Source organism: Aedes aegypti, chromosome 2 (assembly GCF_002204515.2).
Source record: "Aedes aegypti strain LVP_AGWG chromosome 2, AaegL5.0 Primary Assembly, whole genome shotgun sequence".
In the NCBI taxonomy this organism is placed as follows: Eukaryota; Metazoa; Arthropoda; class Insecta; order Diptera; family Culicidae; genus Aedes; species Aedes aegypti.
Window position 1 is genome coordinate 680,417 of NC_035108.1, and position 25,112 is coordinate 705,528.

General features: G+C 37.9%; 1 protein-coding gene across 3 annotated transcripts; it reads left to right on the top strand.

Annotated features, from left to right (window-relative positions):
* The first annotated feature begins 241 nt into the window (after positions 1–241).
* On the top strand, positions 242–25,112 carry LOC5566119 (V-type proton ATPase subunit C). Of its 3 annotated transcripts, none has more exons than XM_021839711.1 (11): positions 243–526; positions 8,091–8,282; positions 8,348–8,501; positions 9,592–10,063; positions 12,866–13,092; positions 13,736–13,922; positions 13,979–14,077; positions 14,133–14,388; positions 14,457–14,554; positions 14,621–14,756; positions 23,892–25,112. In XM_021839711.1, the coding sequence occupies exons 2-11, from the start codon at positions 8,151–8,153 to the stop codon at positions 23,985–23,987; spliced, it is 1,857 nt and encodes a 618-aa protein (XP_021695403.1). In that variant the 5' UTR covers positions 243–526; positions 8,091–8,150; the 3' UTR covers positions 23,988–25,112. The 3 variants fall into 3 exon arrangements, with proteins under 3 accessions (XP_021695404.1, XP_021695403.1, XP_021695402.1); XM_021839710.1 differs by having other exon boundaries at positions 243–479; XM_021839712.1 differs by lacking the exons at positions 9,592–10,063; positions 12,866–13,092 and having other exon boundaries at positions 242–479.

The following is a 25,112-nucleotide window of genomic DNA, read 5'->3' on the forward strand; positions in this document are numbered from 1 at the left end:
TTGCTAGGGAAATAATCTTTTACAATGTTTCTACAACTCAATCATGCGAATTAAATTTGTCAAAACTCTGCTTTAAATTAAACTATCTATTTTTTAGATTTACTTTTATAGGAATATTATAATTGATTTGTATTAGGATTAAGTATAAATAACAAAGTATAAGCTTCTGAACACAGTTAAAAATGGAAACATGTGCCAAATACAGGGCCAGTAAACTGCCGTACAGACGACAGATCAAATGGTAGACATGCACACACTGACGCAGAGACTGTCACGTGAATTGCAATGGTGGAGAAGATCTAGTAGAGGCTAGTTGAAGGTTTTTCTCGCCTGTCCGTGGTCGCTTGTCGCTGAAGTCCGAGTAGAACTCCGCGAGTGCGTCGTCACAAGTTCCCCGTGGGTAGATCGGGAATCGGAGTCTGGAACACCGGTGTGTGAGTGCACTAGAAAGAAACATCCCGCTGGGAATCGAGAACCAGGTTCGTTGGATTCATCAAAATTGCATTGCCTAGTTGAACGGGCTTCAGTAAGTGGTCGAACACCATCCCTCAGGATTGCTGTGGAAGGGAAGGTTTCAAGTCCTTATTAGTCTTTTGAAGGACTCTATATCTCGGAATTCGTAGTGTAAATGTGAATCCTTGCTATTGTGATCAGTTTTGAGTGTAAATCAATTCCAAAAACTCCGTAATTGTCGCATTTCTTGCACTGAAATTTTGCCTATCCAGAGATAACAAAAAGTAGTGTCAGATGAAAAATCAATAATCACGGGGTCAACCTCAGTTAACTATTTTCAATGTTTTCGACTTTTTCGGGCAATCCTTATAACTTTTGATCAAGCATAGTCTGAATAGTGGTTAAAATTCTGGAATTCAGTAATTTTAAAGCAGGAAAAATATGTCATGTGACTTATCATTCAAAACAGCTGACCATTTTTCGCTCACTCGCGTATAGGCTGTCTCCCTCGTTCCCCTGTAATCAAACGGCAAAACGGTGCCTATTACTGTGTGGTTGCATAAGTTCGGGGAGGCGATGTGATTCAAAACATTGCAAGGGATCAAAACTTGGCGTGATGATTGTTGTTATCCTTTATTGATTTCCAATAGAAAAACAATCATACTAATGGGTGCAGAGCCGTACTGCCCACCGGTTGACTGCCACTAACGACATGCCGCTAGACGCAGTGGAATTTGGATGTTACAACACACAGGATGAAATATTAATCCGAACCGGAGTGTGTGGCCAAGCGTCTATGAAGAAATACGTTGTTTGTTTTGTACCGCTATATCTATTGCAGACAGGTTTCGTAGTTTGCTGTCTATGTGCATTCTAGAATCTTATAAGAATGAACATCGGTCTACCTGCTTACCTATTTTTTGTCTTATCAATTTATTGGAATTACTATAAGGTGATTATAAAACGAAGCCAAAATTTAAATTTTCTAGTGCACAAGACGAGAGAATCTGACAGCAGTTTACGTTGAAAAACAATCAAATTGCTTGCTTGCTGGTGGTGACCATTGGGATAGATTTTCAACGCAGAGCGCTTGTTTGGTTCTCAAGTATTGTGCTCTTGAAAATTTGAGGTATGGCTTCGTTCTAAAATCACCAGGTGATTTTAGCTGCAGCCAAACGAGAAAGTTACCAATAAGATAAACGTGGAGTATCTCCAAGCAATAAGATGGTCCGAAACACCTACGAAACAATATACATTACTGCATATCTAACGCAGGTGTTAAGTGCCTATCTACAATAAGAGCTAAACCGCCAATATATTTAAAACTATGTGGTCAAAATTTGTATTAGACCAAGTCAAGGAAACACAAAATCCTCTTATAAAGGGATTCAGTGTCAGTTACTTTCATTCAAATTGTGGAATGTTTAGAGATATGCTTCAAAATTATTCGAACGAATCAGCAGAATGTTTACTAGAATTCCGTTGAGAAATTGCTACAGAAATTTATTAAACAGTATATTTTAAGAGCTTCTAGATAATTTCACGTAAGTTGTGTAATTCAGGGAGGAGTAGAATTTTGCCATATTAAGCCTTGTTGAAGCGTTGGCGATTATAAAGCAAAGCCATGTTGAAGATGTTTGTGCTCGATTGCCGATCGTTCCAAGAATTTTTCGTAAAAGACGTAACTCTCCCTTAATGTCTGTGGATGTGCTCATTCGGGACGAAATGCCAAGAAAAAGAAAAAAGGGAGGAATACCTATTATTTATGCAGAACATGTTGTTGTGATCAATGAAAGTTAACAGCTGCATTGTGCATTTGTATCCGATATAAATACAGGAACAAGATAATAGAGTTTTGGCGAATATTTCAGAATGAAATCCAGCTAAAATTTCTCGTGTTGGGACGAATTCGACAGAGGTGCCACTATAGTAGAAATAACAACGATAATAATTTTTTGGGAAATTTAAGGAAGAGATTATGTTTGAAATTGAAAGGTTTTACTCGAAGATTTTTTTTGAGCTCATGAAAAGAACATTCTTGGTACAATCCACAGACAGATTCCTGAAGAAATTTGTAGAGGCTCTCAAGATGGAATTTTGAAAAAAAAAATCTGGTGGTTTCGTCTCAAACACCTCAAGTGGGTGACCAATTTCGCATAAATACGTTACGCATACAAACGTTTGGCATAAAGCAGTTTCATACAAGAAAAGGTAATATTTCAAAGAAGGCATATAATTCTCATCATGCCAAATGTTCATTATGCCATCAGTATGCGAAACGTTCTTTTTGCGAAATGTCCCACCCCCTATCAAAAGACCCTCATGTCATATGTTGTTTCTAGGAATGTTGCTAGAAATTGTATGAGAAATAGTTTTAGGGAGTATCATTCTTCTTAAAATATTCATATGAAAATGTTTCTCTTTTGCGATATTTGCCCATTTTGAAGCCTTCGCCAAAAATAATTCGGATTTGGTTTGCTCAAGGAACGTGGAAAGTTCCTCCCCAGACAACCAGAATGTACATACAACTAAATCACCTTATGCGTTAAGTGATGTTTTTGTGTGAAAAGATTCCGTATAAGATGTCATCAAAAGGCCTTATGCGTACAAAAGTGGAGGCGATATATGTGCATAATTTATATGATGAAAATTAACATACAATGCGAGTGTACAAATTTTATGACGAATTAATCTGTTACTTTGTACGACTTAGTTTATGATAACAGCTGTCAATGCTACGGATTGATTCGACTTCCTTTGTACGTTTATACAGAACGAAACAACATGCACTGATGAACTCAGAAAATAGCATTCTATGCGAGGAAATTCATCAATCAAACGATTTCATTAACTATGTTGTGCGGGTGTGATGTAATTCGAACAAGTAAACGACTCTTTACGTTAATTGTTATGCGACTTATTTGTCTGGGTCACTATGTAGACTTTGGCACTTCTGAAGATATTCAGAACAGATCGTTATGGAGTGTTCATCTTATTCTTAGTCTGGATTTCAATCCAGATAATAGATATTTTTTTAAACACTCTTTTATTTTTCAATTTACTGTAGGAAAACTTAATAAATCATTGGAGGTTTTTTTTTTCTGTTCGGGATGAAGCACTGCGACCAGTTTTCTTTGATCTTTTGTGGTATACCCGTGACCTTTGTTTAGTGCATGTCGTTCTACTCCATTACTATTGAGAAATAATGAAGTAGTCGTTTTTTATACAAATATTATTCTTTACCATTTCGCATAGAGCCTCTTTAGAAAAAGATACCGCTATTTATACCTTTTGGAGAAAACAGTTTGTCACCATTAAACTCTCAAAAGCGCGCCCCTTTAATCAGGTTCGGCCACTAAGCTGGTTGAATGATACTGATTTTGACCATGCATCGGTACTCTAGCGTATCAAATTATTGCTTCTACTTATAAGGTTCAAAGTCGTTTTTTGAAACTGTGAACGGGTTCATCCCATGAAACATTTAGATTCCTTGAAACAAAAAGCTTATTTTAGAAGTTAGGAGGTCTGCTACTCTACTGATTCGGAATCGTTTCCCTCCTAGATATCGAAATATAAACTCTTGAACTCGGAAAGAAATTGTCTCATGAGGTGAAACCAACCTCAGATGCTGATTGAGCCATTTTTTCACTTCGACCTCCTCATTATCTAGGACAAATAGGTGGGTCTTAGTGCCTTGTTACTCTCTTATACTCTTCCGACCCTTACTTATAAGTATTCACAAGAAAAGATACAACAAGAGTACAATATGGTAGATCTTACCCCGTAACGCACCTCGAAAAGGTGATCTACCCGCGTTACGGGCAGGTTGCCCATTGACCTTAAAAAAAGTTATCACAGCCTTCCAAAGCATCAAGCCAGAACCTCATTAAAATTAGTCACGAGTTCTACCGGATATTACACTGAAAGCTTGTTCATGAATTCTATTTGAAAACTTTATGTACCATAATCCGGTTTCGTTTTTTTATGAAATAAGATTTAACATTTCATAAAATTAGTTTTACTATCAAAAAATTATAATGACACATTGGGAAGAAATTGATCACCGTATAAAAACGTAGGTTTAGGAATAGAAAATTTCCTTATTTTCTAAATTTGGGTCTCCGGAATCTAAAATTGATGTCAACATTGTTACAACTCGTGTATTTCATAATTTTATTGCAAAACTAAACTTTGTATATCTGTATTGCACACCTAATTGAAGGCAATTACCTTTGAAATAATCACGTTGTTCACGAATGTATGAGCAAAAAATATGCTTTTAATGCTGTATCATTTAAAAATGAGTTCATTAGTCCACACTTAGCTTACATAACATTTTTATAACTAGAAAACATGGAATGTCTATGAAGCCACCGAAACATTAAGCATCCTTAGAAGAAAAAAAAAAAACTATTTGGTACCGACCTGATCGAACTTTCCCGGTGATCAATTTGCCCCCGGATTACGGTACATGAAAGCTGAATCGTCTTCAGATTTTACGTCCGTTGAAGTCCGCCATTTATGTGTTATCGGATCGACCAAAATTAATCATTGCTGATAAAATGATTGAACTGAATAAAATTGCCCTACAAAATTTATATTAGTTGACCACTGAAAATCTTTTATGCCCTCTAATAAATTAGTTTCTATATTACAACTTAATATCTAGAACAAGTAAAGGCATTTGCACCGAAATAGGCAGTTCTTCAGAAAGCCCAAGCAAGAAGTTTCGATTTCAATACGCCGAGAAGTTTCACGGTTCACATTGTGCTAGTGCGAAAAGATATTCGTGTTTAGTCGAGTATTGATTACAGGTTGATAAAGTTTTGTAAGGGCTATAGGTTCCAAAGTTACAGATGGGTTGAAGTTTGACAAAAAGAAATGCACCGAAACTAAAAGTGATCTTGCAAAAAAAAAACTATTCGTTGAATTGTCTTGGAGTCTTAAGCACATTTGTTCCTCATTACTTAATGAACAGGTATGCCAAATTGATTGGACGAATTTTTTGTTTTGCTCGCAAATTTGACTTTTGAAACCTGAAGTATAAAAAGGAATCGGTTGAGAGACGCCGAAAATATAGCTATCTGAATTTTACCGTTTTGTGTGGGAAGGTGGCTTTGACGTATTTTATATGTCCGATACTGTATATTTTTCTTTTATCGTCATTACTTAAAACATCTTTTGAATGGTTCGACATTATGGATGTTGACGTACTTTTCAAAACTCCTACCACAAAACCTTTTCATCTCGAGACAAAAATACTAAAGTAGTTTTAAGTAAGAGTCGTATTTTTCCTCCTTATCCATCCTTATCCTTATCTTCCTTATGCATCACCGACCAAAGGTGATTGCCAAACCTTTTCCTAACTCACTAATATACATCCTTTCCGTGGTGATTGTGGAGTTGCAGAGATATTCTCGGTCTCTAGAAGCAACAATCATTACACCCTAACATTCCTTTCCAATCCCAACAGACTGTAAGGACTTAGCCGGTATCGTTATTGATCTATAATATGAAATCTGCTAAAATGTCCACTTCGAGAATAAGCGCAAGGTCATATACCTTATTCATTTGGATCGTAGTGCAATTCTTACTTACTACTTCTAAAAAGATCAATGAATCAATCAATTAATCAAATAGTTAAAGACTAAAACGCGCAATAATTGGTCAACTTCAAATTGTTGTGTTTCTATTGAAATACTGCATTTGTGAGTTGAGTGTATATACAATGGTTGCTATGATGAGTTTACATCTTTTGCTCTTCAGTTTTCAAAATGACGTCCAAGTTAGAGGAGCAGCGTGTCATTTTTTTTTTCTCGCGCAGCAAGAGAATCAGAAGTTCTCGCACGAAACTTATGTGAAGGCAGATTTCAAGCAGCTTCCGGGACAGGAGCAAACTATCGAAATTCCCCACCCTCGACCGGCATGCCATATGCTCGTGTGGTAACAATAAGTGACATTTTTATCACTACGAGAACCATCAATCATAAGATCTACGTCTAGAAGAGCATCGAAAAGCGGCTATTACCATTCATGAAGCAACATAATAGACCTGTGCTGTTCTGGCCAGACTTGTCGAGCTGCCACTATGGGTAAAAATCAATCGAGTGGTACGATGCGAAAAACGTGGTTTTTGTACCCAAAAATCATAATCCTCCCAACAGTCCTGAACTTCGCTCTATTGAACGGTATTGGGCCTTGATAAGATGTAATTCAAAATAAAAACTAATAAATCCGTGGAAAACGAGCAGCAGTTTATATTAAATTGACGTTCGGCGGCGAATACGGTCGATGAGATCACTATGCAAAATTTTATGGAAGGGGTTAACCTGAATGCACGGCAGTTCGGATTGTTTGTCAAATTAATATACGATCATTTTTTGCTTTAAATTTATGAATTAATTCATTAATTCAAGTGCGACTATAGGGGACTGTCCACTAAGGGAACACCGACCCTAGTACTTCTAAAATGCTCTACTCAAATATGAAGTCAGTATTTGAAAATGATTAAGATAAGGCTGTCAAACATTACCAGCTTGGAAAATTTGTTTTTTTTTCGACAATTTGGAATTTCGAAAAAGAATCTAAATATTTCCTAAGATCGAAGCTGATTCCAAATTCTAATTATGAACTCTCATAGGTATGTAACCCAACGGAATCACAAGGAACCGGTGAACTTTACCAAAAACTCCAAAGGTCTTCGAAAAACTAGACCTCCACACACTGAGGATGCAGCAAATTCAAATATCATGCAAATATACATTGATTATTTTGCCACAAGTCTGATTTTCAGATGACATTCTTACAAACGGTTTCAAACGACATAAAATAAGTTTGCTCAAAATCAAAAAGTCGCTAACTGGAAGCGATCCAAAAACATCGAGAACAGAACGAATCGTTCAACGACGCTACCTAAATTGACTTGGTTAGAAGCCAATAAAAGTACTTATTCTAGGCGATAAAGACTCGTATGCTTTCACTAGAGCTTTCTTAAGAGTTGTGAGGATTCTCCACTGTACGACCCAGACAACCAGAAATCGCATGAAAGTTCACGTTACAATTCGTTTACTCATACTAATTACATCAAACTCGCAAAACACCGTGGATAAACTCGTCAGATTGATGAGTTTCCTCGCATAAAAGACTTCTTTTCTGAGTTCATTTGTACATTTTGTTTCGTCTCGTACACACGTACAAAATAAGTCGAATTAATCCGTAGCAGCTGTCAAATCATCATTTGTTATCATAAGTTAAGTCGCATAATATTACAGGTTAGCTCGGTAGAATATTTATACACTCGCATTGTATGTTATTATTCATCACATAATATATGTACGCATATCGCCTCCACTTTTGTACGTAGAAGGCCGTTTCGCAACATCTTATAAGTGAAATTTTGCACATATAGAGCCTCCAGGTGATTTCGTTATACGTACATTTTGGTTGTCTGGGGATACCATTGAAGCTGAAACGAGTAACCATCAGGAAATGTCGAAATTGCATCATTTTAAAATTTTATCTTCTTGCTAGGCAGATGATAGTAGTTTACGGAAAATTTTTATAGCACAAGGCGTACATTTATTATTTATACATACCAAGTTGGCTAATTACTAATTATGTGGCTTCTGACATTCCAGGTAACTGTCGCACGATCCTCTGACACAGTTCCACGGTAGAACCCAACTGACCAAACCAAAATGTCCGAGTATTGGCTAATATCCGCCCCGGGTGACAAGACCTGTCAGCAAACCTGGGAAACGATGAACAACTTAACCAGCAAGCAGAACAACCTCTGCGAGAACTTCAAGTTCCACATTCCGGATTTGAAGGTAGGATCGCAGCTCTGGTCAAGATCACCATGTTCTATGTACTTATCGGATCATTCGTCTTGCAGGTCGGTACACTGGATCAGCTCGTCGGTTTGTCCGATGACTTGGGCAAGCTCGACGCCTATGTGGAGCAGTCGACACGTAAGATTGCCTCATACCTGGGGGACGTTCTCGAGGATCAGCGGGATAAGCTGTACGAAAATCTGCAGGCAAACAACAGTAAGTATGGATATTTGCTTAAGTTTTATATTTATGGGGGTTTTCGATAATGTGTTTTGCATTGAGCTAAATTACATTCGACCCAGACATGATTTTTTGGAGGAATTTTCAACCATCATCGCATCCAAGCCAAAGATAGGAAGACTGTCGATCGCACCAAACTTTCATAACTGCTGCATTCCTTGTTTCGTTAATTTAATTTGATTTTTTTGCTTTATATTATGTATTGTTGGTTATTGCTTTCTACTCGTGGTCAATAAAATACTTGAAATTCATGATATTTTATTAGTACACAACTAAATGAATTCTATTAATCTGGACTTGACGAATATTATCACAAGTCATAAGATCAATTTTCCTTCTTCGTAATCTAATCTCATACGAAAATACAATGTTTTCGGTACGAAAAGATTAAATTATACTTCAAAAACTTATTTCTTGTGTAATTTCTTTTAAACATGCGTACAACATTGACATTTAAATAACGAGCAATTGTCTTTTTCTTGTGCTTCGTAGTACGGACTAATTTTGATAGTTTATCAAAGGAAGTCCTAATACTTCTGATCTCCTTTTCATAAAACAAGAACTGATTAGTCGATTGCACTAGTTCTTCGAATTGTCGTAACACATACAAGACATTTGAGTCTTGAGTATTTTTAAACATGTTTAAGTTTTTATTTTCCCATTTTAACATAAGCTGAAATTTTATCTCTCAAATCAGTTAAATTTAATAAAATGTTATTCTTTCAAAATTGGCGATGATGATCTTCTAATTTTTATTTATAAACTGTTTTTCAGTAGTTTTCATTTCAAAGTGATTGAATTATCTCAGATTCAATTAACATGTTGCTTTCGTTTATTTAAAAATGCATGACCAAAGCTTAATAGAAGCTGTTTTCTGATTTCAGTTACGGCATGCCTTCCCAATATTTTGCACATTTTCCCGCCCACATCCCCCGATATCCTTTTACACATTTTCCATCTAGCGTCAACAATACACGGTCCTTCTTTCATGATAAATTTATTCCATCAAGCTAAACATTAAACAAATTGATTTTAACTAATGACATGAAATAAAAATGAACACAAGGTCCTGGACCGCCTGACGAGTCTCCACTGAATGATCCCGGAGATAATTGTTTCAACACTTTGTCGTCTACGAGTCAGCAACAGCTTCAACAGCGTCGTTCCTGTACTGACCTCAGCAATCATGGCACAAATTCGAGCTGCGGTTATTGTTCCCATCATACAAATTCGTCGGCATCCGGTTCAGAGCGGGACATGGATTCATCGTCCTGCGTTTGTGTCGCTTCGGGTTCGATGCCTGACTCTCCGGTAATCGTTGAAATCACCGACAGTTTAGAGTGTCAAAAACAGCAATCACCACACCCTCAGTCCACAACGGCAAATGTTCCTTTATTTTTCGGTGCCAGGAAACGCAGTCACAGTAGCAATTGTAATGTGCTTTCGTCCGACCCCGAGCCGGACCACGATCGTGACCATGATCACGAAAGTAGCTTCGAATGGTGGTTCCATAGGCGCAAAAGCTCGCACAAATCCAGGTACTGGCAATCCATGAGACAGTGATATTGCGACTCACGCACCTATTTGTCGTTTCGTTTCTGATTTCGTACATCTCGTTGTGTACTGTTATACGGGCTTACATGTACTGTTGATACTGCATTGTTGAGCAGGAACCAAAAAAATAACGAATTTTGTATATAATTCGTCGACTATTTGTATATATTTTTTGAAGGATTTAGGAGGGATTATTGTTTTATGACAAATTGACTGTTTGTTACTGAATTCAATTGTAAGTTTTTTATGTGTGAAATTTCTCGAGAAACTTTTCCGACAAAAATACTAAAATTGGTTAAATTATTGGATTTCGATATGTGGTAGAATTTTCTAAAATTCATATACAGTGGTTATACTATTATGGGTCACCCACTATTATAGGTCATTTGCATTTTAATTACGATGTTAAATTGAGTGACTAACCATCGTGACCAAGTGACTCATAATAGTGTACCAGCCAAAATCTGTAGGAAATGAATCTCCGGGAAAACTTGTGCCGTTCATTTCAATGTCCCACAAAAAAAAAACGCTTTCGCTTAAAAATATTATTCACCATCGTCATTTACAAAACAATCTCACTATGATGTAGATATCTTATATCTGCTGTGTAAAGCTCGTTCCCATATTATCAAGTAATTTACATTTTTTACTCTCTGTTTTATCGTTTCTATTGATGTGCTCTTCTTGCTTAGGTTTTCTTATAATATCAAAAGTTTCATCGTTCCAATAAAACTAACATAGTATGTATAACTCAATTTATTGTAACCCAGTGTAATATGCCCCAACCGAGTAATGGGTCCCATTTCGTTTTCAAAAGATTAAAGCTTATTGCATACGAAAATATGATTACACATCGTTTGCGTTTTGCCCTTGGGAGGGCGTATTATAACCTTATACGGTTCTCAATGATTACAGTGGCCTCACAATTATAAATTTATTAAGGGTCAGTTCTTAGAAGAAAATATAATTAAAGATTAATTTTTTGAACATACTTCTAACTTCAGAATTATTTGCGATGTGGGCTTGTGAAAGAGGGATATTATGAATGAAACATAGGGGTTGAATTATGAGAAACAGTATCGAAAATGAGAGAGAGTATCTCTCTCTTGAGCAATCATCATCCGCAACTCATCATGAGAACCACTATAACAGTGCATAATAAAAACCAGTGCTGGGAATGGTAATAGTAGTAGGCTTGAGTTGTTGCGAAAATCACGTGGCTCTTCTAATACAGTAGTTCAAAATTGTGAATATCATCAAGTAGCCTATGTTGGGTACATGAATTTCTTAAATAAGTAGTGTCATTGAAGGCTGTAAATGCGGGAAATGCAGCGGGAAATAGAACATTTTTCTACAGTAGTTTTGGGTTGCCCTTAGCATCGGGTGTTTTGCTATTTCCAAGGCATTTTGCCTACAGCAGCGATACGCGTGAGTTTCACCGGCTCCGCTGACTGTGATTTGCTACGCTTGCCTACTGTAGTGTGAATTTCAGAACTTTTCCCAGCTCTGATTAAAACCCATCTAAATAAGCTCCAAACCTGTGGAACACTATCATCATAATATATTCGGGTATTGTTGTCAATAAAACACCTGCTCCCAATGCACAGTGATCCAGAAAGCAGTTTTCCGCGGAAGATGCATTTTGAGCATTAGAATGAAACATTGGACGAAAACGATTTTCCACAAAGTTATTTGTATTAGTTAGGCCCTTTGTTTGGTGCTATTGAAAATTAGGATGGTCCATATTTCCATAGAAATGGTATAACTTACTTTATTATTTCTAGAAATTATAGTATTAATTCATGCTTACTTAGCCATTTAACCATTTTTTGTATCTCTTATATTGACCAATCTAGAGCTTTTTTTTTTACAGCGACATAGAGTGGTCCAAACAAAACTGGTTTTATGACTCCTGCGTTTTCAATTCTAATATCTCATCAAAGTAGTTCATGAAACATTTTCAGAGCTTAAAAAATGCGTAATTTGATGCGTGAAGGAAATTGCTATCTCCTTCCGTTTGGGAGTTATTGTTGCGGTTCTTCCAAAAACACGTATAAGGATGATTTTATTTAACAACGTAACAGATCCATGGAGTTTGTTTTTTTCATGACATTGAATTTCTCTCGTATAAAGAAAAAATGTAGTTACACCTGATAAGCTCCTTTTACATTTATTGTGCATTCTATGGTCTACGTCTCGGTTTGAGAGAAACTATAAGAACGATGGCGATAAGAATGTGATAAGAAATACAGTCCTCATGTTCTGGAATCCCTTTTTTAACGAATTGCCAAGTATCGACTGTAATTTGTTATTTGTTTTCCGTATTGGACGTCTTTTTTGTAGTTAATGTAAAAGTTCGCCATAGATTTGGATGGTTCCTCTCATACATCTATGTTTCAATTGAGGAGTCATGCACAAAATATGTTACGATTAAAACTGATGAAAGATGGTCTTATTAGGCTTGACTACCTTCCCACCCATACTCAAAACATAATAATATTGAGATATGATGTGTATATTTTTAATAACATAATTTGTGTATCACTCCTATTCAAAAATTGGAATTCTTTGTCTGTACAGATCACCAGCGAATTGGTTACATCAACTTCATCTTCCATGTAGGAATAGTCCACAGCGTGATCCTATGGGGTCTCGATCATCATTTGATGTGATGTGTTTGTGTTGTTCACTTATTGCGAGTCTCTGTCATCACTCATATCGATCCAGATGAACCTTTTTTTTGTAAACCGTTCAAAACCCACCTATCTATCGTTGTGTACCACTAGGAGCCGCTCGTCCAGTCACATTTGCGGTGGTACGACTGGTGGAAGTTTGCCATTCCGGTCTTCACCGGTAAGCAGCTGTTGTGGCAGTCAAGGACGATCCAGTCCGGAAGCAATGGAACAAGAGATTTATGGTGGAAATTTTAGTAACTCAGCTGTCGCTACTACTAACACTACCACGTCCACTAGGAATGGTGCGGTGCCTTCCCTATACGGCCCGATCAGTCCAGGTCAGACACCTGGTTCACATTCTCTGTTACTTTCTCTGTTACACATGTATTTTCTACATATCTGACTATTCTTTTTTATAGATCTCTTTCTTCTCTACTGCAACACACCTCTCTGCACCCACCGTTTCAATTTGGGTCCCACCTTGAGTTATGCCATTTTTGTCACACCCACCAGTTCAAGATCTCTATGCACATTTAAGCTTTCTGGCATTTCTTCACTGCAATCAATAAAAATATACATATACTTACAGTTTTATCCCTTCAATATCCTGATCCATCCTTCGTAGCTCCTTTCACAAATCGTAGCTCTGATCCGATAGGTCTGTCCATTGAGTTGCACGCAAATCCATGTTCCCGTTCTTACCGATTCGATACCTTGTGTTAATCAGCTTTTGTTACGTTTCAATTTTCTTTCGTTGGAAGCAGTTGAAAGTTGGCAGCAAATGATCAGTTTATATTTTCTAGCAGAAGTGAGTCAAAGCTGAGACTTTTTATAAAATAATATAGACCCTCGCTTTACAAAAAATGTGTGCCGAAAATGTTTCCTCATACAGTTGTCTTCTTGTAGTTGAGATACTCGAGAACAATTTCCTGGCGTTGACATTAATTCCCGTTCTGTTTCCATTTTCCTACCTTTCGCTAGATGACCTGACCACCTACATTACCCGTTTCCAGTGGGATCTGGCCAAGTACCCAACGAAGCAATCGCTCCGCAACATTGCCGACATCATCTCGAAACAGGTTGGTCAGATCGATGCGGATCTTAAGACCAAATCCGCTGCCTACAACAATCTGAAAGGAAATCTGCAAAATCTGGAAAAGAAGCAGACGTAAGGGTTTGCAACGTGCGTTCATCGATCATCATTTAATCATCTTTCCGTTACAGAGGAAGCTTGTTGACGCGTAATTTGGCGGATCTGGTCAAACGGGAACACTTCATCCTAGATTCAGAATATTTGACCACACTGCTGGTGATCGTGCCCAAGTAAGAAATTGCGATAACTGTGTCAGATCGAAACTAACCCTAATTATCTGTGTAGGCAAATGGTCAATGACTGGAACGCCAACTACGAGAAGATCACCGACATGATCGTGCCACGTTCATCGCAGCTGATCACCCAGGACAATGACTACGCGCTGTGCACCGTTACGCTGTTCAAGAAGGTTGTGGACGAGTTCAAATTGCACGCCCGTGAGCGCAAGTTTGTCGTTCGTGAGTTTACGTACAACGAGGAGGAGTTGGCTGCCGGCAAGAACGAAATCACCAAACTGGTGACGGACAAGAAGAAACAGTTTGTAAGTGTTCACGGAAGCTTGATGATCGCTGGCTTTCGTAATGAAGATTGTTCCTTTTTTGTCAACAGGGTCCCCTCGTCAGATGGCTGAAGGTCAACTTTAGCGAATGCTTCTGTGCATGGATCCACGTGAAAGCCCTTCGTGTGTTCGTAGAATCCGTTCTAAGGTAACGGGTCATTTTTTCACATTTCGTTAACGGAGAACCACTAAAAAGTATGATTTTGTTTTGCAGATACGGTTTGCCAGTCAATTTCCAGGCCATTCTTATTCATCCCAACAAGAAGAACACCAAGCGTCTGAGGGACGTCCTTATGCAGTTGTACGGACATTTGGATGGATCAGCGGCGTCGTCCGGAGGAAACGCAGACGTGAGTTTTTGTTTTATCTCTTACACTTGTTTTGATTTAATCCCTCAATGCGTTATTGAAATAATATCTGGATGATTTTCCAAACAGTTCCCGCGTGTTTCCACATATTTTATACGTCCTTATTGGCGCAGAACCTGCTTATCAGCTTAGCAATATGCACTTCCACTGTTATTAACTTATAGCATTCCTTGCCAAAGTTACCGTTTCCCATTCGTTTGGGAAATCAAGGAAATTCCCACTACGAAAAGATCCTTGACCGATCGGAAATTGAACAGATGGAACACTTCTCCACTGCTTGGTAAGCTATTAGCTTTGCGGGCAGTTAAGCGCAAAAGCAACCGACATTCCCAAATGGTGCTTGCTGATTTCTTCGAACAAGAAATTACTAAACTTTGTATCATCACCTTCCCCATTGAACTACAACGGACTCACTCTGGTCAGAGTTCAAACAACTTTTGAGAACACAACTTTTGATAACTTCACATGCACTCTGCTGCTAATTACTCCGTAGGTACGGGTTATATCATGGCAGCGTAGCATAGATTCTCCTTTTTAGTCCGAGCATGAGATGTAGACTGAGTGGCCTGCGAAAAGTTGTCGTTTGGCACTGATCCAGATAAAACGGCTTGTGTTGGATCTCTACATGTGTTGTGACCCATCGCTATCACTATGGCCTTTTTATATAAGAAATCCCATATACAGTGGATATACTCGCATAACAGTCCCATTGTTATGCGAGTATATCCATCAAACAGTAATAATAATACACCCATAGTTTTGGGAACTTGAAATCAGAAGACACAGTGTGTTTGTTTGACAAATTGAGACATGAATTTGCGAAAAAATACGCGTTCTAGTGAGACTCGAACTCACGACTCCGTGTACGCTAGACCGGCGCTTTAACCAACTAAGCTACAGAACACCTTATAATTCTGCGGAATAGAAAGCCAAACTGAATCCGAGTACTAACTATGAACACATCTCTTTTCGCAAATCCATGTCTCTTTCGGACTTAGATGCCAAACCCCCACCACGCTCACGTTTGTATCTCCCGATCGCAAGTGAGAGCGAATTGTTTATGGATGCTGAGTTCTTACGCTCTACAGCCGCATACCTATAAGCCGAACACTTTCGGCACGAAATTCAGTATGCGTTGAGCTCTCAGTGCGGTCGCACGCTCTACGACCAATTGCGCCAGGAGGACGCAACTCGGGATACATTAATGAATGCCCTTTACTGGCATATACCAGATTTGCTAGTATGTCCGAAACATAGTTTTGGGAACTTGAAATCAGAAGACACAGTGTGTTTGTTTGACAAATTGAGACATGAATTTGCGAAAAAATACGCGTTCTAGTGAGACTCGAACTCACGACTCCGTGTACGCTAGACCGGCGCTTTAACCAACTAAGCTACAGAACACCTTATAATTCTGCGGAATAGAAAGCCAAACTGAATCCGAGTACTAACTATGAACACATCTCTTTTCGCAAATCCATGTCTCTTTCGGACTTAGATGCCAAACCCCCACCACGCTCACGTTTGTATCTCCCGATCGCAAGTGAGAGCGAATTGTTTATGGATGCTGAGTTCTTACGCTCTACAGCCGCATACCTATAAGCCGAACACTTTCGGCACGAAATTCAGTATGCGTTGAGCTCTCAGTGCGGTCGCACGCTCTACGACCAATTGCGCCAGGAGGACGCAACTCGGGATACATTAATGAATGCCCTTTACTGGCATATACCAGATTTGCTAGTATGTCCGAAACATAGTTTTGGGAACTTGAAATCAGAAGACACAGTGTGTTTGTTTGACAAATTGAGACATGAATTTGCGAAAAAATACGCGTTCTAGTGAGACTCGAACTCACGACTCCGTGTACGCTAGACCGGCGCTTTAACCAACTAAGCTACAGAACACCTTATAATTCTGCGGAATAGAAAGCCAAACTGTTCTGTAGCTTAGTTGGTTAAAGCGCCGGTCTAGCGTACACGGAGTCGTGAGTTCGAGTCTCACTAGAACGCGTATTTTTTCGCAAATTCATGTCTCAATTTGTCAAACAAACACACTGTGTCTTCTGATTTCAAGTTCCCAAAACTATGTTTCGGACATACTAGCAAATCTGGTATATGCCAGTAAAGGGCATTCATTAATGTATCCCGAGTTGCGTCCTCCTGGCGCAATTGGTCGTAGAGCGTGCGACCGCACTGAGAGCTCAACGCATACTGAATTTCGTGCCGAAAGTGTTCGGCTTATAGGTATGCGGCTGTAGAGCGTAAGAACTCAGCATCCATAAACAATTCGCTCTCACTTGCGATCGGGAGATACAAACGTGAGCGTGGTGGGGGTTTGGCATCTAAGTCCGAAAGAGACATGGATTTGCGAAAAGAGATGTGTTCATAGTTAGTACTCGGATTCAGTTTGGCTTTCTATTCCGCAGAATTATAAGGTGTTCTGTAGCTTAGTTGGTTAAAGCGCCGGTCTAGCGTACACGGAGTCGTGAGTTCGAGTCTCACTAGAACGCGTATTTTTTCGCAAATTCATGTCTCAATTTGTCAAACAAACACACTGTGTCTTCTGATTTCAAGTTCCCAAAACTATGTTTCGGACATACTAGCAAATCTGGTATATGCCAGTAAAGGGCATTCATTAATGTAATAATACACCCATTGGAGATTAAGAGACTTGATCCGATGATTTGTTGTGTGTAGTACCTATTTTGATTGTGTAGTGACGTGAACATGATCAAAGCTTAACTCAAACTACTGCGTTGGCTTCAGAGGTTTAGAGCACATTTTATATCACTCACACGAGCTGAGCGGCTTGCCAACACAGTGGTTCAGAAGCGCAAGTTACAACCTTCTGTATAAAGTTGCTCTGTAGTCGCGGAGCTTTTTTGATTCCTGGATAATCAATTAATCAAAATTTCCGTTGGTATTTTGTGGCTGGTTACATAAAAAAAAATAATGTGACTCGTTGTGTTTTCGGCAGCTTGAATCTCTTCATTTTGGGTGGCTTTCTAAAACCTATTGTGTTCTAAATTTGCATAAAATTGCAAGCATATAAGCGCGTCTTACTGCTGAATCATCATAAGGGCAGTATGGGTCTCCTATAGAACAGCAATAGTAGAAGAAGAACTGCTGTGAAAAAAAAACTCAATAAAATAGACAACATGTTATACAATGCTAATTCTTACTTCCAAAATCGTATAAGATTTTCGTAGTAGCAACAATTTTTCATATTTTCGTGAATATATGAAGTATAAAGACAGATTTTTGCAAGGTTTTCACGGTGGTGGCTAGTTGAAGCATCTTTTGGGAGTTCCTAAGGTAATTGGGATCAAAATTTGATTTTCAAGCTCAAATCAGAGATGACCCATAATGCAATGGCCATTTTACTCCGCCTGACCCTATTAACCTCCTTTTCCCGATCAGCTGATTGTATCAATTGTCTAAGAATTAGCACTACGAACTCTGGTGGTAAAGGCCCGCCCCACAGGTGACCCCCTAATTCATGGTGGGATGCGGCTCCATACTTACCGTGCTCCATACCCCCGTGAAGCTTAATAATGGGATTATGAATATGTTGTTGTTCACTTTAAAGTATCACCTATATGGTTTCACATTATGCGTTTTACACAGTGTTTTCAATAGATCGATTTTCAATAGATACCGATCTGTTTTTTTTTTTCGTTGCTGGTCTTTTTTGTGCTGAGACTGCAAAAAGCTTAAACCTGTTTAGTTTTAGTAGTGGCTACGGTTAGGATAGCTCAGATCAATCTTTAGCATAAAAGAACATCAACGATCAATCTTTGCAGACTTATGCTAAATGTACTGTCAAAAAACGCTACTAAAAGTACTGCCCAAAAATCGCTAGTTCAAGAACCTTACTTTCGAAAGGGGAACTTCTATCTAGGCAATCTTGTGGACCAAATTTTTGCTACTTTCAGTGAACATAAAATGGCGAACTTGTGATGCCAAAGCTCATCACGTCATCTGGGGCAGCTCAGATAATAATTTAAGAGGTTCTAGTCTGATGGATCTTGGATTCGCCCAACATTCATGGTATCTACTAGAAGTGTTAGACATAACGCTCTACAGAATCAGTCACGAGGTGACAAATTGGCATGGATCAGAAGAGGAATCATTATCATGCTACCGTCAAGCTACCATTCACCGTGCATTTAAAAGAATTCTGCGCTTCAAAAAATTTTACATTTGTTCCAAATCATTAAAAGCGAACCACTACGAAACGTGTTATTATACCATGATTCAGAGAAAAATATAAACTCAGTTATGCATAACAAAAAATTACTCAAAAATTATGTTTACAATTATAATGTTAAGGTCGCCTCGTACCGTTCTATGTCACCATTCATCGTGCACGCTGGTGCACCATTTACCGTGCGTGTAGGTTTTGTCATGATTTAATTTTGTATCTTGAAGAAACGTTGTTGGTGGAGCAAATATGTTGCTAGTAGTGTGCGCACTCATTTTTAAGGGTAGGGGTACCGGGGGCAGTATGGACACCCGGGGCAGAATGGACACCCCCTGTATCTTTGCATAGGCGAATACTTTTACACTTTCAATGCAAACAATATTTCAGTTGCCTATCGGAAGAGTAAACTATCCACTAAAATTTCAGAAAAAATGTTCAAAACATTGATTTTAAATCGAAAAATTGAGCATGATTTTATTTGGTTCGAAAATTATAACATTCACACCTCACTAAATGAGGTTTCAGAAGCAAATGACTGTAAGTTGACCGATAATATAGCTCTTGATTGAATCTTCAATTATTTATGCTATATTCAAAAATATAGTAGATTTTTTTCTGGTACTTTAAGACATTGAAAAACTTATATGGAAATTTCTTATACTGTTGGGGCAATATGGACACCGGGTGGCAAAGTAGAGCTGGCGCTTCAAAGAGGAAGAAATATAACTTCAAACACAAAATTATCCAAAAATATTTAGCATTCAATGCAATAATTATGAAGTGGAACCACAAATCGGTTGAAAATCGACAATTCTTAATTAAAACTAACCTGGAGGCAATATTGAAAGCATCTCTACGAAAAATGTCGTAAATCGATTTTAATCATATGTTCAGTGGCTCGGTGACCTGTCACTATGGTTTCCTGAATATGTACTTCATTATCCGAGGTTTTGAGAACGATCGCAGCACAATTTTCCTATAAACATTGAGGTGTCCATACTGCCCCATGGGGGTCTCCACTTTGCCCCGCTAGCTTGATGGCGACTACCAAATATAAGCTTTTTTTAAACCTTTTTTTGAAAACAAAATAATTTTTTCCTGATTATGTAACCATGTTTAACAAATGCTCAAGAACTTTAAAAAGCAGACTGCACATAAAAAACAGTATAAAATTCATGTTTTTACAGTCAAAATAGGCAAATTCCTTAGGGTGTCCATACTGCCCCGTGTCCCCCTACTCAAATCTTATTTTACAATAAAAGCCATAGAAAGTTGAAAAAAAATGGCTAAATCATTATTTTTCCATCAAAATCGTTATAGGAGGTTTGACTATATTGTCCAAACCATTTCATATTTGCTCAAAAACTAAATATGAAGTAGTTAAATAACGACATAATAATAAATCCAATATTACCCAATAACTTCAAACCTTTTATATGCACGGTAATAGGAACCATAAATATTGAAAAGGGTCCATTCACCGTTTGCATAAAATCTCATGGCTCATACGATGAAGTACATCTTACTAGAAGTATCTACAGCGAAAACTTGTTGAAATTATGATACTCTAACGTTAAAATGAATAAAGTTAGTTTTTAGCGTTTCTACTAAGAGTATTGCAAAATCCCATTATTAAACAGATTTCACATGATTTTGACTACCTAACCTAGGTTTTTCAAAATGTTTTGTGACAAGAACTACTTCATTTCATCAGTTTTATCTTATTTTGCTGACAAAAGAATCATTTGTGAAATTTGTATGAAAATTCTGTAGGAATTAGTATATGTGCACGGTGAATGGTGACTTAACGGTACATCTTCTTTGAACATTCTAATGTAACTTAACAGACAATGTGGAAGGGGTTGATGATCTGAATCATTCAAGTCTGCTCGCAAGGCTTACAAGCATGCTCTTCGATCTGCCGGTAAGGAAAACCTTTGTACACATATTTCCAGTTTGATTGAAGTCAGTTGGCTGAACAAAATCCTTGTAAAATCTAAGGATTTTGATGACTTCACTTTTTCTGATTAAGAAGATGTAAAATGTTTATTCAATACACACCTAGGTATTCAATGCTTTTTCATGTAGTTACGAATCTCTGGCTCCGGTTCCCTGTTTCAAAACTCCTGAATTGATCCAATAACTTTGCTTCTTTCAAATCTCCAGGAGCAGATGGGATTTATACTGTACTACTCAAGAAAAGATTTGAGTTTATCAAACATGATATTTTATTTTCAAGCTGTTTAGTGGATTACCTAGGCTGAGTGTTCCCTAAGTTGTGGGTGTTTCTATAGTTGCGGTACTGCCGTTTTCACTGATTTCATTACATTAGCTACAGAACCGACACTGCCAATCGACGTATTGGCTTGTTAATACACGGAATAATTGAAAAGAGTGTTCAAATTGCTTTAAAATTGATGAAATATCACTAAAATTGCTAAAACTTTTCTTACTTGTACCAATAGTTGCGGTAAAGTGTTCCTATAGTGGAGGTTCCCATAAGAAAACAACGGATACCGCAACTATAGGAACACAAATTAAAAATATACCGCAACTAAAGGAACAGTGTACCAATAGTGGAGGTAGTATTTTTCACTGACATGCCGTGGATTACTGCGATGAAATTATTTTTCACATTAAGTAAATGGTTGTCACTTCCCGTTACAACATTAACATGTACATTAATTGCGCTTCTTGAATTAAAGCGGTTAAATGAACTTCAATCATGCTTAGTACCTCTACTATTGGTACATCTACCCTATAGATGAATGAAAACCCGAATTCAGTACTATACAATTTAATTCCACTAAAGTTTATATTCTTTGACAGATACGCGTATTTCGACCTCAAGTGTAAGGCCATCTTTAGTGTTGTGTACTAGACTCGAGTAAAGTAGTAATAGTACTACCATGAAATCTTCCAAAAAATTTCAACATGTTATTCGCGGAGCGGAGCTTGTGGAGACAACTTGATGACCGTAGGTTTATGGTTGTTGCTACATATGCTTTTATGATAAAGAACAACCGCGGTGCATCTTGGATTTTGTTATGATCACTATATTTCTATCCTTGCTCTCTCCTCTCTCACTCTCTTTCGATTCAAACAGTGCAATACTAGTCCTTGGCTAGCATTTCATACAAAAAAAAGACGACTTTAATGTGGCACAGTTATTGATTAAAGACAAAGTAATCAAAGGGAACCTCTCAATGTTTGATAGGTCCTTTTGAAAAGATACACGAGAAATACTTGTTTGAACATCTTATAACTTATCTAACAGACTATAGTCTATCTCAGAAATAGCAGCTTTACTTCCCCTCCGAAAGAAGTCGTCACTATACCATTGACGTTATAAGTGGCTATGGCATTCGATTCCTGGTTTTCGGCGTGAGAGGCATATGTTCTAATTACCACACCAGGCTTGTCCCATGTCATACTAACTGAAACGATGGCCTAAATGTCGTCTTACAAATGTCGTCACTGGGTCATAGGTTAGATAAGCAATCTTAACAATTTCGAAGCTCATAGCTAGAAGTAGAAACAGCCATCTGATGTATGAAAACTAATTGACCCCGAGCTCTTTAACTATTGCATCAGTGCTTGGCGCTATCTCGGCCAATGAATCTTAACCCTCTCTTTCTCACGAAGTTAGTCAACTATTCCTATACGAAAATATCGTTTTAAAGAACTGTGCTTAAACAAACATAGTTTCAAATACATTTTTCGAAATTATGTGAATTTGTCAGTTGTGTATCGATAGTGATTTGGATTTTTAGCAATAATCCAACTGTTGAAACAATTAGTTGTCTATAAGATTGAAACATATAGTTTACTATAAGATTGATCTAATGAGAAAAGAATTATATTCAAATTGACGTTTATATTGAGCTGTTCGGTAATCCAATCCGCATGGTTTTCAAATTAACTAACTCATTACGCTTGGCAAAGATGGATAAATTATGGGTGAAATTATGGAAAAAATCCTCGTGCTCTGCTGCCTATCTGTAGTAATCATGTCGTCACTTGAATGCGAACGACACGTTGATAACCTTCCCGCATCTTTACTCTTCTACAATACATTTTTGTGGTAGCGATGTAGGTATGATACGCAAACAGTAAATAAATCGCACTCGCTCTGCGCGCGTTTGTGCATATAAGAGACGGATGGATATGCTTATAGGTTAAGAACTGAGTCTGCATGATCTGCGGGGATATGAATTCGGAACTTGTAACCTTCTAAATTATAGGGCCTTCCTTAGCCGAGTGGTTAGAGCCCGCGGCTACAAAGCAACGCCATGCTGAAGGTGTCTGGGTTCGAATCCCGGACGGTCTAGGATCTTTTCGTAATGGAAATTTCCTTGACTTCCCTAGGCATAGAGTATAATCGTACCTGCCATACGATACACGAATGCGAAAATGACAACTTTGGCAGAGAAAACTCTCAGTTAATAACTGTGGAAGTGCTCATAAGAACACTAAGCTGAGAAGCAGGCTCTGTCCCAGTGCGGACGTTAATGCCAAGAAGAAGAAGAAGAAGAACCTTCTAAATTATTGGGTCACCACGTGCCGAGCACGTGGACTTATTTTAATAATTTCATCCATAATTTATCCATCTTTACCACGCGTAATGAGTTAATTAATTTGAACTATATTCATCTTATTCAGTTTGTCTCTAGAGCTACCATAGGATACATGGTTAATCTATATCTGCATTACAAAAAAAGGATACTCGACTGTATCGTTCAAAGCGTTGTGCAAAGTAAATCTGATAGACAAGGCGATTTTTTTCGATTGTTGTACCCAACTTGTTTTTGTTCATTTTTCTGAAGATATTAACAAACGCTTTATTGGTGACCTCTCTCAACTCCCAGAAACTTGTATTCATAATGTAATTTTTCTTGCTCTCTTCCAACCTAGAACGTCGACATTCCCGGCCTTGGATTCGGACAATCGGAATACTATCCGTACGTGTATTACAAGCTGAATATTGACATGGTCGAGAACAAGGTCTAAGGTGCATCCCATAGAGTACACATCCCGGTCCAATCCAGCCCAAATCAAGTCCAGCAAGCATGTGTGGAGAATCAGCCAGCCTATAGGACAAGTCCGCCGCCGTCGTCGTCATCCATCATCTGCGTCGTTCATCAATCTTCTTCAGCTTCAGCGTGTTCCGCGATCCCCTCCTTCTAAGACCTACGACGTTCAGCCGAGAACTAAAGAACAAACCCTGGTGGTGCCCCGGAGGATCCCCCAAAAACGGAACGAAACAATGGTGTGAAACAACAATCCGTTAATCAAAATTCCCAACTATTGACTACTTTCCGTCACTATGTTTAACTGTTGATTATTTTACCTAATTTTGATTGTAAGTTAAGTAGATTATTGCAAGAATAGGATAACTAAAACTTTGTTTAAGATGATTACCGATAATTATTGATTTATTTTCCGTGTGAGAAGAAAGCGAGAAACGAGCGAGAAAAGTGTTTTACAGACAACTGATCTATTTTTACCGTTCCAGAGAATATATTCTAATTCAAAATGTCGTTACAAGAAGCACAACTTTGTGAGGAAAATAAGAAGATCAAAATACAAAAGTTTAAACCACATAAAAAGGATGGATTTTGTTATGTTCCTTATTGGTCGGCTCGTGCGAACAAACATCTCACTTCATAAATTCGGCAATGCATGTCCTCATACCTATGGTAAATCAAAAGCCGCCATCCAATGCCAGCATTACTTACTGAGGCGACTTTTGTCCTAGCAAACAAGTATTAACGCTCATACATCGTCATTATGCCACGTGGAAGTTGAAAGAAACGTTATGTTTGTTGTACATATGGTTCGGGTATCGTACTTTATTGGTTTATAGATAAATGCTGATGTATTCTATTAATCTGTTATTACGAAGGTGGAAAAACAATTCAGAGTATAACAATACAGTGAAAATCATAAGCAAAGTAATCCTAAAACAATGTTGAACAATAAACTACCGAAGTCTAGACAGTATGCGGATGTGTGTATATTAAATTCAATTATATATAGTATCCAATGGAATGAGAAAATGTAATTCTGCTGCAACCGCTGCAGTAGATGCAATTCATTTGTGTAAATAAAAATTGAATCCATTCCAAAAACGGA

What these genes read in the sequence shown, in the direction of transcription:
- LOC5566119 (XM_021839711.1), top strand. Translation starts at nt 8,151, where the DNA reads ATGTCCGAGTATTGGCTAATATCCGCCCCGGGTGACAAGACCTGTCAG. An exon ending in ATACGGCCCGATCAGTCCAG is followed by an intron (nt 13,093 to 13,735) that starts GTCAGACACCTG and finishes ACCTTTCGCTAG; the next exon opens with ATGACCTGACCACCTACATT. An exon ending in CGGACAAGAAGAAACAGTTT is followed by an intron (nt 14,389 to 14,456) that starts GTAAGTGTTCAC and finishes TTTTGTCAACAG; the next exon opens with GGTCCCCTCGTCAGATGGCT.